Source organism: Podarcis bocagei, assembly GCF_964188305.1.
Source record: "Podarcis bocagei genome assembly, chromosome: 10".
NCBI classification, from domain to species: domain Eukaryota; kingdom Metazoa; phylum Chordata; class Lepidosauria; order Squamata; family Lacertidae; genus Podarcis; species Podarcis bocagei.
This window is the reverse complement of record NC_138135.1, coordinates 14,096,094-14,116,173: the sequence shown is the minus strand read 5'-3', so window position 1 is coordinate 14,116,173 and position 20,080 is coordinate 14,096,094. Positions and strand designations below refer to the sequence as shown.

General features: G+C 46.3%; 2 protein-coding genes across 3 annotated transcripts in view; both read right to left on the bottom strand.

Moving 5' to 3' along the window:
* DNAI7 (dynein axonemal intermediate chain 7) overlaps positions 1-20,080 on the bottom strand; it is a 278,992-nt gene that overhangs the window by 162,911 nt on the left and 96,001 nt on the right. The window lies entirely within an intron of this gene.
* PROSER2 (proline and serine rich 2) overlaps positions 4,966-20,080 on the bottom strand; it is a 33,449-nt gene continuing 18,334 nt past the window's right edge. For both annotated transcript variants that reach the window (XM_081210309.1, XM_081210308.1), the window contains 3 exons: positions 16,589-16,905; positions 11,694-11,949; positions 4,966-10,050 (listed from right to left, as the gene is read on the bottom strand). In XM_081210309.1, the coding sequence (XP_081066435.1) occupies positions 9,038-10,050; positions 11,694-11,949; positions 16,589-16,723 (1,404 nt within the window). In that variant the 5' untranslated portion in view covers positions 16,724-16,905 and the 3' untranslated portion in view covers positions 4,966-9,037. The remainder of the gene's footprint in view (positions 10,051-11,693; positions 11,950-16,588; positions 16,906-20,080) is intronic.

Genomic DNA, 20,080 nt, shown 5'->3' with positions numbered 1-20,080 from the left:
CCTGAACCAAAAGTGACTGAGATAGCGCAGTTGGATAGAGCGTGGTGCTGATAACGCCAAGGTTGCAGGTTCAATCCCTGCATTGCAAGGGGTTGGGCTAGATGAGCCACAGGGTCACTTCCAATTCTATGATCTCTGTTTTGTCCGCTCCCTGATATTCTGGGTTCAGTTTATGGCAAAGTGCTGCATATACTGGCTGCTAACTGAAGGTTGTGAACTGGTGCATGAAAGCTAAGCTGCGCTGCTCAGCTCCAAACATCATTTCCCTATTTCTGTATTTCTACAACTAAAAAAATGTGACAGGACGTGGGTGGCTCTGTTGGTTAAACCACAGAGCCTAGGACTTGCCGATCAGAAGGTCAGCAGTTCGAATCCCTGCCACGGGGTGAGCTCCCATTGCTTGGTCCCTGCTCCTGCCAACCTAGCAGTTCGAAAGCACGTCAAAGTGCAAGTAGATAAATAGGTACCGCTCCGGCGGGAAGGTAAATAGCATTTCCATGCGCTGCTCTGGTTCGCCAGAAGCGGCTTAGTCATGCTGGCCACATGACCCAGAAGCTGTATGCCGGCTCCCTCGGCCAATAAAGCGAGATGAGCGCCGCAACCCCAGAGTCAGTCACAACTGGACCTAATTGTCAGGGGTCCCTTTACCTTTTTACAACTAAGAAATGGCTCTGTGTCACCCAGGAGTCTGCACAGCTGACATTTTACAGACTAGCTGATCCACTCAAGATTCATGGTGCTTGCCAGAAGCATCATAGCCAGACACTGGAGAAACCTGTCAGGAGTAAGCATGGACCAATGGTACCAAATAGTATGGGAAACAGCCCTACTAGAAAAATTAACCAATAAATGGAAACTGACTCGGGGACAAACAGAAGAAGACGCCTTTACCCCGGTATGGCTCCCCTTTATCACATACACAGCCCAACAAGACATTGACAAAAATCCACCAACAGCATACAAATCAATATGGCTAACCTGATCCAAAACACCCACCCACCCCACTCACACATGAAAACAAAGACCACCACAGCCAACCACAAATGAATAACCACACCCTAGGCCAACCCCAACCTCTCTCACCACCAAAGGAACACAAGTGAACAACAAAGAACCTGTACAAGCAACGCTGACACCAAACCCTACATATAGTAAGTAAAATAGAAACATCGCCACCCCATCCTACCCCCACTCACCTTTCCCCCCTCCACCTCTTTCCCCTTTTCTTCCTAATGTCTCAACAAATGAAACTGATTTGTAAAAATGTTACATGGGGGGGGGGGAAATACGAGACAGAGACATTGCACACACTTTTGTAAATCAAGGAAATCTTTAATAATAATAATAAAAAGATTCATGGTGCTTGCTGTGTGTCTTCAGGATAGAATGGAAGGTTGTAAGCCGTTAGTCATAACACAAGCAATCATTCAGAAGAACCAAACAAAGCACATGGCCTTGTTTAGAACATCAGATTCTTTAAAAGGGCGAGAGAGAACGAGTTATATCCCTAACTCCCTCGGTTGCTATTACAAGCGGATCTGGCACCAGAGCTATAAAAGCATCGGTGGCAAAGGTTGTTTATGATGCTAAATTGTTTAGAACACTGAAAATATGTTCCCTCTCTCCAGGTTTTCTCCCAGGACTCTGGAGGAGGAAGGAGTGAGTTTCAGGTGCTGCCGCTAAACACAGATATGCTCTGCAGGCTCTTACGTGAAGAGATAAACAAATCAAAGTTTGGGGCTGACGTGACCCATAATTCTGTGTCTGCAAAACGTGTCTGCACATTGTCTGCTTTTATTTCAAAGGAAAACAGCATGTACAGTGGTACCTCAGGTTAAGAACTTAATTCGTTCTGGAGGTCCGTTCTTAACCTGAAACTGTTCTTAACCTGAGGTACCACTTTAGCTAATGGGGCCTCCCGCTGCCCCTGCGCCACCGGAGCACGATTTCTGTTCTCATCCTGAAGCAAAGTTCTTAACCTGAGGTACTATTTCTGGGTTAGTGGAGTCTGTAACCTGAAGCGTCTGTAACCTGAAGCGTCTGTAACCTGAAGTGTCTGTAACCCGAGGTACCACTGTATAATAATAATAATTTGAATATGCATCCATTTGACCCATGGGATGGGACACATCAGTCACTAAACCCCCAATACATGAATCATAGAATTGTAAAGTTGCTTCTGAAATATCTGAAAGCTTTGCCCACATACATTCAAGCCTTAATGACGAGGAGGAGGAGGAGGAGGTGGAGAAGAAGAAGAAGAAGAAGAAGAAGAAGAAGAAGAAGAAGAAGAAGAAGAAGAAGAAGAAGAAGAAGAAGAAACTAGCAGGGGAAAGGTTGTTTTGGAAAACAGATATGGGCACCATTCTGACCTTAGGCCAGTCCTGACTAGGAAATTGGTGGCACCAAAATGTATCCTTGCTGATGTCCACCCCATGCCCTTATTTTTCCATGTTCTGCTTTATTTATGGTCTTCAGAGTTCTGCAGGAAGGAAAAGAGGTTTCAAAAAATAAATTGCAAGGGGCATTTAAATGGAAGAGTAAGTTTGCTTGGAGCAGCAGATAGTTAAAGCACCCATCTCCCAGTCCTCTCTCCTCACAAGCCCGTCTGAAACTTGCTGCTCTTTGCTTGATCTGCAGGAAGCCCAAGGTTTTCCACAATACCTCAGTTCCCTTTTCTGCCAACAGCAATGATGGATTTGAAGGCCACAGCCAAGGAATGTGTTTTGCGGTTTCCACCTGGGCGACTTCAGCTCCAAAGCATCCCGAGTTCATCTGGGAGCACCGGAGGGAGTGTTTTTTCACTTCCCGGCCAAGTTATCTCGGCCAGAAAAGAGTTTGGTCGCTAGGGTGAGCCAGGTATGATGCTTGTAGGCCTAATCCACACTGGACCTCCGCTTGAAGAGGAGATGGACGTCACACAGCTGCCCCGTTTCCTTCCTCAAAAAAGCAACTGACAAAAATGAGATGGGGACAAGGGACCATCTAGGCCACATTCACACCATGTTTACAAAGTGGTACCTTATTGCTTTAAAAGCACTGGCTCCCCCCAAACAATTCTGAGAGCTGTAATTTGCTGTGGGTGCTCAGCGTTGATGGGAGACCTCTATTCTCCTCACAGAGCTCTAGTTCTCAGACCTCATTGGAAAGAGGTATTGTTAAAACACTCTGGGAATTGTAACTCTTGTCTTTGCTTAAGAAGCACCAGCACCCTATAAACCAGGGGTCACCAACCTAAGGCCCATGGGCCGATAGTGGCCCATGGAGGTCGTTTGACCAGCCCACGAGCCGCCCCCAAATTGAGCTGCCCGCTCGCGTACTGCGCTAAACCGGCGCAGTGCGGCAACTCGCTTCCTCGATGCTGGAAATCGTGTCTGCGTACGTGCAGATGCCCACAATTGCGGGGATCCAGCCCACGGATGGATCTCCAGGGGACCAATCCAGCCCAGGCAAGATAAACCTTGTTGACCCTTGCTATAAACCCTCCAGTGTTGTTCCGCCTGGCCTTTGGTTTGGGCTGTCTGGCCCTTATGTTTCCCTCCCCTTATGGTTTTGATCTATGGGCTACTTTTAAAATGAGGCTGCATTTTAAATTGCATTTTAACCTGTATTTTAAATTGGTTCCCCCACCCCCTATTATGTTTTTACTGTAATTTTACTGGTGTTAGCTGCCCTGAGCCCAGCTCTGGCTGGGGAGGGCAGGGTATAAATAAATTTTATTTTATTAATTTTATTATTATTATTATTATCATCATCATCATCATCATCATGGCTTGAGATAAGCTTTCTGCTTGGGGCTTCAAACCCCAGAATCTGCCCAGATTCGGCTTCATCCTTCTTTTCTCCTTGCGAAAACACGCTGTTTGATTCCATCCCCAATTTTAGTTGGGTTTTTTTTAGATGTAAACCGGCCAGCTTTATCTATATCAGGCACGCCCAACTCCCAAGAGACTGCGATCTACTAACAGTACAGTGGTACCTCAGGTTACATACGCTTCAGGTTACAGACTCGGCTAACCCAGAAATAGTACCTCGGGTTAAGAAGTTTGCTTCAGGATGAGAACAGAAATTGTGCTCCAGCGGCGCGGCAGCAGCGGGAGGCCCCATTAGCTAAAGCGGTGCTTCAGGTTAAGAACAGTTTCAGGTTAATAATGGACCTCCAGAACAAATTAAGTTCTTAACCCGAGGTACCACTGTACTTCCGGGTTCGGCGCGGTCCGTAACCTGAAAACGCGCAACCCGCAGGTTAAGAACGGACCTCCGGAATGAATTAAGTACTTAACCCGAGGTAAGGTAAAGTAAAGGTACCCCTGCCCGTACGGGCCAGTCGTGTCCGACTGTAGGGTTGTGTGCTCATCTCACTTAAGAGGCCGGGGGCCAGCGCTGTCCAGAGACACTTCTGGGTCACGTGGCCAGCGTGACGAAGCTGCTCTGGCGAGCCAACACCAGTGCAGCACACGGAAACGCCGTTTACCTTCCCGCTATAAAGCGGTACCTATTTATCTACTTGCACTTAGGGGTGCTTTCGAACTGCTAGGTGGGCAGGAGCTGGGACCGAAAGACGGGAGCTCACCCTGCCGCGGGGATTCGAACCGCTGACCATACAATCGGCAAGTCCTAGGCACTGAGGTTTTACCCACAGCGCCACCCGAGGTACCACTGTATAAAAGAGCTGGCAGTGATCTACCCATTGTTGGGTAGATTTTTTTTAGGGAGTTTTAGGGGTTTAATACTCTGAAGAAATAAAGGAGGGGAGGACCATTTCAGTTCCAGAACGTTTCTAGAACGTTTCAGTCCTTCGCACCTTCGTTCCACTTTCAAAAGCACATCTTTACAAGTCATAAAAGCATATATACCTATAAAAAGATAGCAAGCTGAATTTGGCAAGCTGCCGTCATATTTCCTTCGCTCCCATGCAACAACAGCAGCACAGACAGAGCCCTACTTAAAAACTAGGACAAAGTCTTAAGACAAGAGGACCACGTTTATTTCAACTGACAGAAATAACAGCATTGTGGGTCATCAGTGGGGAAGTGTGAAAATTGGCATATAAATAGTTTTAGCACTCTGGAAGGATCCCTTCATGTATATAAAACCAAGTTTACGCCACTTTTAAAGAGGTAAGCAGATTAAATGCTATTCTTAACAACAACAAAATATGAGACACGTTTAACAGCCGTGAAAGATTTAAGTTCCTTCTCAACAGCTTTCATGTATATAAACCTGCAATGGTTTAAGCAATGCATCTAACAGAAAACATATGATAATTCACAATTGCAATGTTTTCCATGCACAAAATAGATGCCCTTATAACTACATACATAATAAAGACATTTCCCCTTATATTCAGGCTGTTAAGAACATGAACCTGCTTCTATTGCACTTAAATCCTGCACAAATGAGCTTGATAGAACTATTGGGCTTATCTACATGGTCAACCCTATGCCAGTTTCATGGCAGAGTAACTGTCATGGCTTCCCCTCTCAAAGGATCCTGGGAAATGGCAGCCAGCAGTAGAGGTGAATGTTCTGTTAATAAGTCCCTCCCCCTCCCAACCTTGTACAAAACCTCAGCTCTCAGGAGAACGTGTTAAACCAGTCTAAGTACACAGCAGAAATATAGCCCAGAGTAGAAAAGGTGGCTGAAATTTATCGAGAGAAAATGCAAACCTAATCACAGATGGGGCTAATTTCTAGTATTCCAAGAACACTGAAGAAGTTGCTTATCTTTCAGGTTCCAAATTGGTTTATAATTACCTACAGAATGATCTAAATCAAGGAAGGGGAAATTATTTTTTAGGGAAATGCTAGCTTTTGCTATATACTTATTTCAGCCTATGATTTCTAAAAAGAGTAATTGCCAGGATAAACACACAGCTGCAGGTTTCGTTTTGGTGTTTTTTTTCACAAGAAAATCTGTGCCTAGTTCCAAGCAGCCTTAGTGATGAGGAAACTGCAACTTTTCCCAGGTGCTGTTGAACTCCAACGCCCATCATCGCTTGCTTGTGCTGGCAGGGGCTGATGGGAGTTGGAGTCCAGCAATGTCCAGAGTGCCACAGGTCCCCCTCATCCATCTCTGCCTTCAGTTGAAAGTTGATGATTATTTTGCATATGCTCACCAGGAGCAACCTTGGGCAGATACAGAAGACTCAGTCAGGAGGCCAATGAAAATATATCCATCTATCTATATATGACAGGTGGCAGGTGCAGGGAAAAATAACTTCCCTAATGGCTCATCTAGCCCATGACTGACGGATCTCTTTGTATGTGGCATTTGTGTTAAGTTGTGGGTGAACATATCAGACGACACAGCGATTCTTCAAACAGCTCTTGTTTATTCACAGGCCAGGACAGAACTGAACTGAAGGTTTCAGTCAGCCTGCTTATATAGAGCTCCAGTACAATGTAACTGTAACAATTTTCTAAAACTATCCAATCACTGAACGTCACTTTCGATCCCTTATTTGCATAACTATCTACAGTATCCCCCTGCTGGCCCAGGGTGAGAACTTCAGTACATAACAATTCGTGTTCATGGTCAATGTAGCAGTGAAGTCCCAACTACTGGTGATAGTGGTAGTACATAGGAAGCTCCCTTATACCGGATCAAACCACTGGTACTGTCTACACTGACTGGCAACAGCTCTCCAGGGTTTAAGGCAGGAAGTCTTCCCAGCCCTACCTAGAGATGCGAGGGATCGAACCTGTGAGGCAGATGCTCTATCATATAGCTGCTCTTCCCACAAGAGCAGCAGGCTTTGCAAAGACCTAAGCCAGAGAACCTGGTGAGATGCTAGAACGGCTGGCAGAGGACCGTTCCATATGTCAAAGCACGCACAGGTTATTTTCATGCTCCCCAGGCATCATACAAAAACCCGCCTAATATTCTCAACAACAGGTGTTCTGTAGAGTAGTTGGTTTTAATGCTTTCAAGTGCAATAACGTACCATAAGGCTCCCCCGCAGTTTGAAGTTAATCTGTTCCTGCGGTTCCTGCTGATCCAGGCAAATTTAATCATGCCAAACGACAGTCTGTTTCTGGTCAAATTCACTAAGGGGACTATTGCGGGACAAGGCTAAGATGCTGTCTCCAGCAACAGAAGCAGGGTGTGGCCTGCACAGTGCAGCAAACCTAGAGCTGCAATTGTTGTTTTGATACTGGCCCATTCTGGATTACCATCAATCAGCAAACAGAAGAGGTGGGTCAACCATGTTTCAGTTTACACCATTATCGTCTGCAAGGAAGGTATTTTTTTACCTAAAAGCACCCACAAGTGCTAGCTAGATCATCCAGTTTTCAGGAAGCCTACACTTCTTCAGCTGCAAGGTGACATCCTACTTACAATGCCACTTTTCCCATACTAAGGTGAGGAGACATCCTCCGAAAGTCAACCCTTTCAAAGCTCCAAGGGCCTTCTGACAGTTCCCTCACCTTGAGAAGTGAGGTTACAGGGAACCAGGCAGAGGGCCTTCTTGGTGGTGGCACCTGCCCTGTGGAACGCCCTCCCATCAGTTGTCAAAGAAATAAACAACTATCTGACTTTTAAATGACATCTGAAGGCAGCCCTGTTAGGGAATCAGATGGACAGGGTATTATTATTAATAATAATCATCATCATAATAATTAAAGGCATAGGCTGAACTGCAATCTTGCCCCCTTTGGCCAGGCAGGATATGAAGCAGCTGGGCTGGATTGGAGTCCCTTATAAACACTCTCTCTCCCTCTCTCTCTCTCTCTCAATATATCCTCTGCAGCAGAGGCAACGCTGCTCTGCCAGGATCACTGTGTTGCTTCTAGAGCAAGACCGGCCAGGCTTCCGACTTCTCTAATAATAATTTATTATTTATCTGCCACCCATCTGACCGGGTTGCCCCAGCCACTCTGCCCCAGCCTGCAGGATATTACTAGAACCTCCATTATCCACCAACCAGAGCCTAGTGCAGAACTGGAGAATTCCGAGCCCAGGAATTCCTTCCGAGTTCCAGAACTCAGCTTCACGCAAAAACCCATTGAACAAAAACTTGCATTTACTGACAATGCAAAATTCCTTGCCAACCTTCCCAGCTTACTCAGGCTTTTCTTCAATATGGGGCAGGATAGTTGAGTGGGTGAGAAGACGTTTTGTTGCTGCTCTCTGGGCACTGGAAATCTTTGTCAGTCTGTTGCAAATCCCCTATATTGTCTCCAGAAATATACAAGGTTCCCCCAGACCAGTGTTTCCAAAACTTGGATCTCCAGCTGTTTTTGGACTACAATTCACATCATCCCTGACCACTGGTCTTGTTGGCTAGGGATGATGGGAGATGTAGTCCAAAAACAGCCAGAGACCTAAGTTTAGGAAACCCTGCCCCAGACAAATCAAAATGGAAAAGTGGTGAATTTCTGCCAAAAATTACTTGTGAATTATTATGCATGATTTAAACTCCTGACAATTAGTCTACAGGCAAATACATGCATGTGAGAGGAAGAGAAAGAAAGAAAGGAAGGAAGGAATGAATGAAGGAAGGAAGGAAGGAAGGAAGGAAGGAAGGAAGGAAGGAAGGAAGGAAGCATGACAGAGAGAAATGTGACAATCAGAAATAGCAGCTTTATTGTATATTTGACCTCTCCAGTACATTACATTATAAATATATATCCATCCCTATATAGTAATTCAACAGATACATTTCCCCCCCTTATTTTTTTGGCTTCATTAACGTAGGAGTCCAAGGAAAACCCATTGCACTCGTGACATACTTGACAGCTACTCACATACACACACACGAATACTGCACCATTAAAACTTCATTTAGTACGACGCCCCTTTTTTGCATCTAGGTCTCCTGTTAATAAAATGCCTTTTTAAAATCCCGCTGAAGACCTCAGTAAGCCATATGACTGAGCATTGTTAACGAAACCCATGACAAGCAGAAGTCCCGTTCTGATATATTTAATCTTTCCTTAGACTGCAGGGGCAAGAGAACAGTCCATTTGATCTCTTCAGAAACCGAGTCCACTGGGGGCGCAATGCTCCCACCATCGCAGAAACCGTCCTTCAACTAGTCTTTGAGAAGCCCAAGTTTCCGCAGCGCCTCTCTCCTAGCCTCTTCCGTAGACCCGCGTCCAGAGAACTGTACAGTTACACCTTGCGGTCTCAATCCAGACGGTCTGGGCAGCGACCCAGACCTCCTCCTCATTTCCAGGCTGAGGTCCGGCAGCCGGTGGTCGCAAAAGCTCTTGGCGGCGTTTTGCCGAGCGAGCTTGCCATCGGGGAGGTCAGCATCCGGTTTGACCGTCACTGTTTTGCTCACACTGGGGAAGTGGCTGGTTTCCCTTCTCAAGACGTCGTGGATGTTTCGGTAGCCGTTGGACAAGGGCTGCTCTGGCCTTTTGTCTGTCGGCGTGGGAAGATCTGAGGACTGGTCCAGCGGAGCTGGTCCAAGATTTTTGTCCACCAAGCTAAGCCTGCTCAGGGCCTCGTGTCTCGCTTGCTCCGACGGCAAATCCCGCAAGGATGAGCTTCTGCTCTGTCCTGACAAGTCGTGCTTCTGAAGTCTCTCTTCCAGCTCGCTTATGAAGTAGGGCGAGCCGTTGACGTTGGCCAACACCCTGGCTTTGCGCTCTTGCACGTTGACGGCAGCCCGGGAGATAGTTTTGCTGAACTCCCTCTCGCCAACGTTGGTGATGCTGATGTTGCTGGGGAACCTTTGGGGCTTGGGGGCAGTTGGGGGCGGCAGAGCTTGCTTGAAGGCGGAGAAACGCTCTCTGTTGCGCAGCGGGGAAGACGAGGGCGTGGTTCTCCCCTCCATAGACCTCCCTTCCTTTGGAGAGGCAGGAGAGAAGGGGGTGCCCTCTGCCTGCTTCTCGGATATTTTCTGAGCGATGACGAGAGGGGTTGGGATACAGCGGACGAGTTTTGGGTGCTGAACTGCGGGCGTGGCAGGAAACACCTCGTAGATGGGCAGCGGTGGAGCTGATGGCAACACAGGAAGAGGGAGGGCAGCCTCAGCGCAGGTGTTCTCAACATTATATTTTGGCTTCAGTGTATCTAGTTTCCCAGCCTCCTCTGCGGCTAGAAAAGAAAGGAGAAAGTAGCAGATTATTAGAACCGTTTCCTAGACCGGTACATCTGGAACCATGGAAGTGACAGCGTTTGTCAGAGAATTTGTACCCCATCAGAAGCTTCCATAGAGGGTGGCTAGCAATATTGATCAGTGGTTCCCAAACCTTTTTCGGCCACCGTCCCTTGGTTCCCTGAACTCACCCACAGTACCCCCTACTCTACCCAATAAAAAGCATTACAGTGGTACCTTGGTTCTCAAATGCCTTGATACTCAAACGCCAAAAACCCGGAAGTAAGCATTTCGGTTTTCAAAAGTTTTTCGGAAGCCGAACGTCCGATGTGGCTGTTGGCTATTGTTTCCTGGGCACCTGCACCAATCAGAAGCCGTGCCTTGGTTTTTGAACATTTCAGAAGTCAAATGGACTTCCAGAATGGATTAAGTTTGGTGCTTTTGTTTCTGCTATTTATTTTGCATTTTTGTTTTTGAAGCTTTTTCGGTTAATTTGTTTTTGTGGCTGTGTCGAACCCAGTTCAGCCACTGATTGATTGACTGTGTGACTGTGGAAATGGATAAAAGCCCCCCCCCCCATCCAAACACTGAGTATCATCAGTGCAGGTAAGAAAAGAATTTAATTTTTATTTTTATCATCTACAATACTGTCTTATTTATTTTATAGTACAGTACATTGATTATTGAGGGACACGGGTGGCGCTGTGGGTTAAACCACAGAGCCTAGGACTTGCTGTTCAGAAGGTCGGCGGTTCGAATCTCCATGACGGGGTGAGCTCCCGTTGTTTGGTCCCTGCTCCTGCCAACCTAGCAGTTTGAAAGCACGTCAAAGTGCAAGTAAATAGGAACCGCTCCGGCAGGAAGGTAAACGGCGTTTCCTTGTGCTGCTCTGGTTCGCCAGAAGTGGCTTAGTCATGCTGGCCACATGACCCGGAAGCTGTACGCCGCCTCCCTCGGATAGTAAAGCGAGATGAGTGCCGCAACCCCGTCGCAGGGATTAGAACCGCTGACCTTCTGATAGGCAAGCCCAAGAGGCTCTGTGGTTCAGACTACAGCGCCACCCGCGTCCCCTGCCTCACATAGTTAAAACTATTTACTTTAATTAAATGGATGAACTTGATCTTGAGATATCAGCTTTTCAGAGTCTGATAGTCATTGACATTTCCAGCACAACAGATTAAAAAAATGCAATGGTTAACAGAGCACAAAATGATGATGCTCCACCTCCCCACACCCACTCAAAACAAAAAGCCCACATTACCACAATCACCATTACAATTAGCCTGAGAAAAAATGCCCTCCCAGAAACAAGAAGTGATGAAATATTTTTATGCAGTGAACCACCCAGAGATTTACCAATGAAGGGCGGTACAGAAATAAAATAAAATAAAGTAAAGTAAAATGGAATGAAGACTGCTCTCAGCAGCCACAATTTACGGCTGCCTACTATGCCAAACCATGGAACCGATCCCCCTGCCCCAAGGGTAACCTAGACCTTACTTTGCCTCACAAGAAGGTCACCTCTAGAAGAAGGAATGCAAAAGCCTCTCTTTCTCCAGGAGAAGGTCCACTTTGCTCACTGAGGGCAGACTCACATGCCTATCAACACACTAAACCAGGCCCTGCCCCATCCAGTTTTTACCTGGTTCCATGTCTCCGCTAGGATCACAGTCCTGAATGCTGCTTTCCAGCACTGATTGGACCAGATCTATGATGTCTTCAGACTCCGACTGGCTGGACATGTTTTCTTCCATTGACCTCGGAGAGTGGCAGTGGATGCCGCTGTCATGGAGAGCTTGTTCCTCCAAGTCATCTTCCAAGGCATCGATGGTTTCTTCAAAGAAGAGGAGGACGTCTTTTTCCTCGTGAGTGAGGTATTTCAGGGTCTCATCGTCATCCTGAGGGTCAACAACAGAGAGCGAGGATTTGTGTATATATATATCTATATGTTAAGATACATGTTTCCAGCCAGTCTTCAAACCCGAATCCTGAGCGATTCTTGAAGTAACCAAGAATCAGACACAACTCTGCTTCCTTGAAAATGCAACATCTCACCTTCTTCCAACCAAGGTAAGACTCATCTGATTATGGAACCAATGCGATTGATAGTCTCTGGTCTCAGGCTCCAGCTGCAACCATGTGGAGATTTTTGGAAGCCATACATGGTTCACACCCTCCTCAGTTAATCCGTACAACAACCCTATGAGGTAGGTTAAGAAGCTGTGTCTGGCCCAAGGTCACCCAGTAAGCTTCACGACTGAATGGGGATTTGAACCCCTGATCTCCCAGGCCCTAGTCCAACCCTCTAACCACTACACCACACTGACTCTCCTATGGCCTGGCTTCCTAGAGTATTTCTGCTACGGGGCAGCTCTATAAATTAAGTAGGTAAATAAATATGGGGAAAGCAAAACGTCACTTAGAGAAGGATCTGAAATGTTTTCCTTGAAGCTTGAATTCATTTTATTCTGGGTTGTTTCATTTGACGTTTTGACGTGTTTTCAACCGCTTTGAGATTTGTTCTTTAAAATATAGAGCGGTATAGAAATGAAAGGAAATACTAATAATAACAACAACAGTGAATTTCATTGCGGGGTATGGCGCCTAGGTTGTGGCAACCATAACCTAGGTTCAAGGTGCCATCTGGCGATTGGCGCATGTATCTGAGTTTCTAACACTGCCTGGTCCAACCCTTCTCTGGACACAAAAGGCAACATTACACATTAAATACTGGTGTGCTAAACCCTGAATTTTATTCATTCCTTAAATTTACATCCTGCAACTGGAGAAATACCAGCCAAAGAACAATGGCAAGAGAAGTTGATGAACTATGATGAACTGGCAAAAATGACAGACAAAGAGAAAAAGACAACAGTGACTTTGAAAGAGAATGGGAACCATTCATATTATACTTGCAGAAACAAAGAAAGTCAATAGACTTGATGGCAGGATTTAAATAAACATTCACGCTATTAGTATTAGAAAATGTTTCGAAGAGAGAGAAATATTATGATGCATTTACTTTTATGTTTTTAGGGTTGATGTTATGTTATTAATAACTTTTTCCGTTAGGAGGTAGCAAAGTGGGTGAAAAGAGAAACAAACCAGAAGCGGAAGTTGGGGGAAGCCAAGCAGGGGAGGAAGGAATATATAGTAAATGTTAAGAATTTGAAATGTATGTAATGAATGAAAAAGAAAAATGAATAATTTATTTTTTTTATAAAAAAATAAATAAATTTACATCCAGACTTTCTTCCCAAGGAAGCCCCAAACACAGAATAAGACTGGAAAAATCTTAACAACAATTCTAACACAGACTTTTGCCAACCACATTAAACACAGAGGTTTCTACCCTTCTTCACCACATCTTGCAACCAGGCAAACCAGAGCTATTATTACAGTCAAGGGCACATGTAAGTCAGGCAAAAGCACCCAATGGTAGTACTGGGTGGGGCCGGTGAGGGGTGTGGCCAGAGGAGGGGGTGTGGCCCAGATAGAGAGGTCTAGAGGCCATAGAAGTGTCAGTGTGGTGTAGTGGTTAGAATCTTGTACTAGGACCTGGGAGACCCGGGTTTGAATCTCTACTTGGCCCTTGGTCCAGTCACTCACTCTCAGCCCGACCAACTTCACGGGAAAGTTGTCCAAATATAAACAGTTAACTTATTAAACCTCACAATAATTTCATAATTACCTGTGCATTTCTAATAGAACAACCAAATCAGTAATTTTTGATATAACTGTAAAAACTACTCTGAAAATTTATTATTCCAAAAATGGAACCTCCATCTGGTTGTAAATATTAAGAATATACTAGCAAGAATGAGTCTCTCTCTTAAAAAAATGATTCAAATCAAGTCTTACTGACTAGTGATTTAAATCGATTTAATTTAAATCAAATCCACCCTGCTTCCAACGCTACAATTCTACAGTCTCAACCACACTGCTTGACTGTAGCTTGCTCTGGCAGCAATTCACTTGCCCTGGGATGCAAGAAGGAGACACACACACAGTGGAAATGCAAATAGTATTAACTACGGACTAAGGCAGAGCCTTTTAAACTGCGGCCGCCAACCTAGCGCCCAGAAATCTCTGCGCAGCCACAAATGGACCCACGCCAGTAGCAAAACGCGCCTGGCTAATTTCTAACACTGGTAGGGATGTAAGAAGGTCCCTGATGGATCCTGCCCATGGCCCCTCTGGGCCAGGAGCCCATTCTCACCGTGAGCAACCAGAAGTTTATACAGGTTGCCAGGAATTCTCTAGGATTTTAGGCACAGGGCATTCCCAGAAAGAGGCTACACCTGAAGCTCTCTGTCATTCATGTGGTTGGATAACAATATCTTTCTATCTATCTATCTATCCTTGACTTAGACAGAACAAAGGAAAACCCCAAGGTTGCTCTCCTGCGAATATATCCTGAAGACACTGGGTGGGGAGACTATTATTAGCAGGAGGACCTGCTGTTATCTGGAGTTGTAAAACACTCTTCGCTGTCATTAAGTCCTCAAACACCAGCAGGTTCTGAAGAAACCTCCTTCTGAGTCACCACTCACTTTCCCAAACTGCTTTAGGCCCTTCAGGGGAAACCCATGCACAGCAGAGCCATCTCAAATTTTTAGGACAAAAAAAAATTAATAAATGTCTGCTTGGAACAGAAACAAACAAACAAACAAACAAACAGGGGGTTGGACTAGATGGCCCTTGGGGGTACCTGCATCTCTACAATTCCATGATTCTATGAAAATATCTCTGTTTACCCAGGCATTTCATTGCTGAAGGATACAGTTCCTGGCAATCCTGAAATTATCAGCAGTAAGAGCAGGTGATTGTTTTTAGAAGGTTTTTTTAAAAGACATTTCAACTGTGTTGTTCTGTTACTGACATGTTTGCTACCCTGTGCTCCCTTCAAAGGGAAACAAATACTCTTTTTACATTGTGAGTTGAGTGCTGGGACCATATTAGAACCAATCTTTGTAAGCCACTCTTGTGGGCTAGAGAGCAGTTTATTTATGCTCTAAACTATATAATAATAATAATAATAATAATAATAATAATAATAATAATAATAATAATACATATATACCTACACACACATCTCCCTACTAAGAAGTATAGTCTCATTTCAAGAGAAGGCAACTTGCCCCATGCATTTCAGACAGAATTCTGCTCAAACAATTTGCCACCGGAAATCTCTTAATTCCAGGTGAGACTTTAAAACCACTACCATCCATCACTGCAGCACAATTAAGTTGTTCCCACCCACATAAACACTACCTCAAAAAAAAAGGCTTACCAAAAACCAAAACACAAAATCTGGGGCTGCAGCCTAATTAAAGGATTAGAAAACTGGAAGAGCAACCATCCTTACCTCAGCCAAAGACAGCTTTTCCTTACGCATCAGGTGTTTAAGACAAATCACTCAGAAACGGCCAACAATTGTCCCAGGTACAACTCAATTGTGGTTTTAAGTTGCACATTCAGACTTTTAATAGCTGCTCTTAAAGGTATTTTACAAAAGGCAAGGCAGCTGGGTGGAAACTTGCCCTGAGCTAAATTCAGCTGTGGAATCCTGGCTCACAAATCCCTGTGGATTTGCGTCTTTCGAAGGCGCTCCCCAACACCTGCCTTATGGCCCCCGCATTTATTTAGCTGCATGTCTCAACCCTGCTGAAAAAAGATTTTGCGTTTACACACTAGACATTTTCTTTGGAACAGGGCTGGGCATCTGTGCCGTCGACTCAATTATTTTTTTAAAGCCTATGTTTCGTTAAAGGCAGAAGAGGCATTTTGAACAACAAGCCCGATGTGATAATGACAAAACACAAATCAAATTTAAGTGGTATCAAGAAACAATGGCATTTATCGTATTTTCCGGCATATAAGTCGACTGGGCTTTTCCAGTTAAAATATAGTTTGAGATATACTCTCCGTATAAGACTACCTCTCTTCCAACGCACACCAAATAAAAATTAAAAAAACAAGTCTCCAGTCCGGCTCAGAAATCCGCTCCACTTCCCAGTGGCCGGGGGCTTCTGGGGCCAATTTTCAAGCGTATTTCTGCTTCACCTAGAGAGCTTGGTGTCCTCTGATTTAATTTGCTGTCGTTTTATCCTTTGGTGGGGAGCTGCTGCTGTAGCAGGCGTATAAGATGACCCCCAACTTTTGAGAAGATTTTCCTGGGTTAAAAAGTAGTCTTATACGCCAGAAAATAGAGTATTTTTCAAGTGTGCTGTGACCACAACTGTAATGGTCTGCAGCCCAAAGCAGCCTTCTTCACCTCTGCTCACAGAGTTACGTTTGTGCAGGTGAGGTATTTGAAAAAAGCCACGTAGCCAGTAAATAAATGAGCTAAGTCTTTAAAGCAGCATCATGGCACTTTAAACAGTCATGGCTTCCCCCAAAGAATCCTGGGAAGAACCCTAGTCTCAACCTAACCGACCTCACAGGGTTGTTGTTTTCCTTGGAGGAAAAGTTGGGATAGAAGTGCCATCAATGGATAAGAGAGGCAACAACCAGGATGAAAACAAGGCTACCTACCAGTGCTGAACATCTTCTCCTTGGGCGATTCTTTCCGCTCTCCAGGTGATGCTTTTTTTCAAAGCTACCGAACTGGCACTGGGGAGGGATCTCGCAGACCATTCCCGAGTAATCCGACATCACGCTCCTCGGCATCCCACCCGAAAAGGGGGACAGCGCGCTCCTTGAAATGGGGGGGGGGGTTTCTCTCGTCAAGCGGCGTGGAGAGATGAGAAACTGCTTACACAAGAAGACTCTTGGGCATCTCTGCACAGGATCGAGAAGGAAGAAAGAGGTGGTGGCTGGTTACGAAAGCCGGACGTCTGGTGGCTCCAATGCTGAAATGAGATTACAAATGATTTCAGTCAGTGGCTCTGGGAGTTTCTGCTAGGCTTCTGCCCAGCTGATGTTCCTGTTAAACCTCCCACCCCAAACATCACACAGAAGAGGCATCCCTCAAGCCATTGCTTCGCATCAATTTCCCCCAACAACTCTGTACTCTACAGCAGTGTTTCCCAACCTTTTTTGGGCAAAGGCACACTTGTTTCATGAAAAAAATCTCGAGGCACACCACCATGCCAGATGGGGAAAGGTCACTTTTTACTTATGTAAAATAAAAAAATAAAAAAATAGTAACAGCATAGAAGGTAATGGTTAGGCTAGCATCCCTCTTCCAAATATGCTAGGTTTTTATTTGCAGGGACTGTTCTACATGGGAAAGCATTCAGCACTGTCATTCTCCCATCTGCCATCTGAATTGGTACTATTCTGGGTCAACTTACTCTGCTGCATGTGTAGATGAAAATGGCACCAAGTGTGGGGGAGGGGGCAGAACAGGTTTCAGATACAGGATATTAAGCATACACGTACTTCAGATTGAACTGGTTGCTTGCTTTGCAAGTTTTCATTTCCCAAATGACTGCCTTGGCAAGCGCAATACCTACCAGGCTCAACGCCGGTCTCGCGCTGCCGCTTCCCGCGCTCTCAAGGACCCGGGAGGAGGAAGGCGTGAAGGGAATCCCGAAGGCACGAAAACCTCGCGCATGCGCAGGCCTTCCGCCTGCGACAGCCCAGTAGGCCGGCCGAAGCGAGCGGCGATGGGATGTGGGAGGGAGCTCGCTCGCCGCCCCGCGTGTGCCTATGTGGGGCACGTTACAGCCCCGTGACGTCAGCGCCACGCAGGCAGCCAGGCAGGCAGACGGCGAGAGCCCCGCGCTGGGCGGCCTCTCCTCGCCGCCGCCGCCCCGCCTCTCGCCGCCCGACTCGCCCGCCTCCCTCCCACGGCACACCAGGCAATGTCTCGCGGCACACTAGTGTGCCGCGGAACACCGGTTGGGAAACACTGCTCTACAGAAGTTCCCCACCCCTCATACAAAACCCACAGACCACCCCAGCATCGGTTTAATGTTGCCAGCCCCCCTGGGCAGTGGTATATTCAAAGGCAGGGTAGGAATGCTTCGGATAAATTGTTGGGTTGGCATCGATCTCCAGAGACAATGGAGTGAGCCTCCAGGGGTCAGTCAGTCAGTTTTATTGCACATAGCCAGAGGCTGCCACAATGTACACAGAATCATTCAACAATTAAAAGAAAATATACTGGATTGATACAAAAAACTTGAAAACATTTATATTATCAAGACATTACCTGCTCTAAAGAGAGCTATAAAAGTACCTTAATATACAAATTAAGACATTAAACAATAAAATTTATAAGCTAAAATTATCACATGGCTACTAATATATTAAAAAATATAGGGGACCAGCCCAGAGCACAAGGCCAGGCCGTGTGTATGGAGGTCCTGGGTAAAGGTAAAGGACCCCTGGATGGTTAAGCCCAGTCAAAAGCAACTATGGGGTGCAGCGCTCATCCCCACTTTCAGGCTGAGGGAGCCAGCGTTTGTGCACAGGCAGCTTTCTGGATCATGTGGTCTGCATGACTAAACCGCAACAGGACACCGCGACGGAAACCAGAGCACACGGAAACGCCATTTACCTGGGATGCCCAGATGACAAGGCCCCACTCGCAGCCTCACTGATGTGGTTCAAAGGAAAACAGAGCAAAACATTTGGCACCAGTTTGGCTGCAGGAGTTGCTGGAAAGAGGCGTACAAGGCACCATCCAACTGTCTTAGGGACTCCACTTTGGTTTTTGCGTAGAGTTTATTCCTTAGTCTTTTCTTCTCCCAAGGATAGCCTCCTTTCTCACAACATCTAATCTTTGGTACCTGCTTGCTTTCCTCTCCCCTCCTCATCCCTTTTTTCCTTTCATGTCGTATCTTTTGGGATTGTTTTAAGCCCAAGGGCAGGGACTGCACTCTTTTTTATTGATTTGTGAGCTGCTCTGGGAGCCTTCCTGGCTGAGAGCAGGGGTGAGGTGCTTTGAACAAAATAAACTGGCACACACACAGTTGCCTCCCCAAGCCTTTCAACGCAGCTCCCCAGCAGATGGAGCAACACGCCCCCTCAAACGGCTCACCCAGCGAGTGCCATTCTCACAGGTCTCAAGACCTAGGTCTGAACATTCCCACATTACAGCAATGTGCGATTCCACCCGTTCCCTACATTTGCTCTTTAAAAACGTCGAAGCAGGGAAGATTCGCAGGGGAAGGAACCCACAACTCCTCCTACAATCTATTTCCCCCACGGGATGCCAAGACGATTGCCTAGGTAACCAACCGGGGCTTGTATTAAAGAGCATCCCTCTGAGATGGAACAGCAGGCTTGCAGGAAAGCTCTCCTCTCGACCTTCAGTCGCATTAAAAATTAAAGTTATTCGCAACAGGGCTTAAGCAGTGGGTTGCCGCTGAACTATTATGGAGGTATCAGAAGTGTCTGCGTACAAGGGCCAGGGTGGGGGAAGACAGGGGCCCTGCTGTGAGGTTTGTGGGGCAGGGGAAGTGGGTCACTTTGCCCCACACTAACCCAGCACTTGAAGCAACAGGCTTTGCTTCGGCACTCCAACCACCCACCCTGTAAAGGTAAAGGGACCCCTGACCATTAGGTCCAGTCGTGGCCGACTCTGGGGTTGCGCGCTCATCTCCCTTTATAGGCCGAGGGACCTGGCGTTTGTCCGCAGACAGCTTCCGGGTCATGTGGCCAGCATGACTAAGCTGCTTCTGGCGAACCAGAGCAGCACACGGAAACGCCGTTTACCTTCCCGCCAGAGTGGTACCTATTTATCTACTTGCACTTTGACGTGCTTTTGAACTGCTAGGTTGGCAGGAGCCGGGACCGAGCAACGGGAGCTCACCCCGTCACAGGGATTCGAACCGCCAACCTTCTGATTGGCAAGTCCTAGGCTCTGTGGTTTAACCCACAGTGCCACCCGCATCCATCCACCCTGTAGCTACTCACAACTCAGCCATGCTCACTCCACTGTGCCACTCACGGCTAAGAGGGTTCGGGATCTTAAGCCCGTTTACAGCCACATTCAAGGGCCATACCCAAGGGATGGCTCAGTCAGTAGAGCACGAGGCTCTTCATGTCAAGGCTGTGGGTTCGAGCCCCACATTG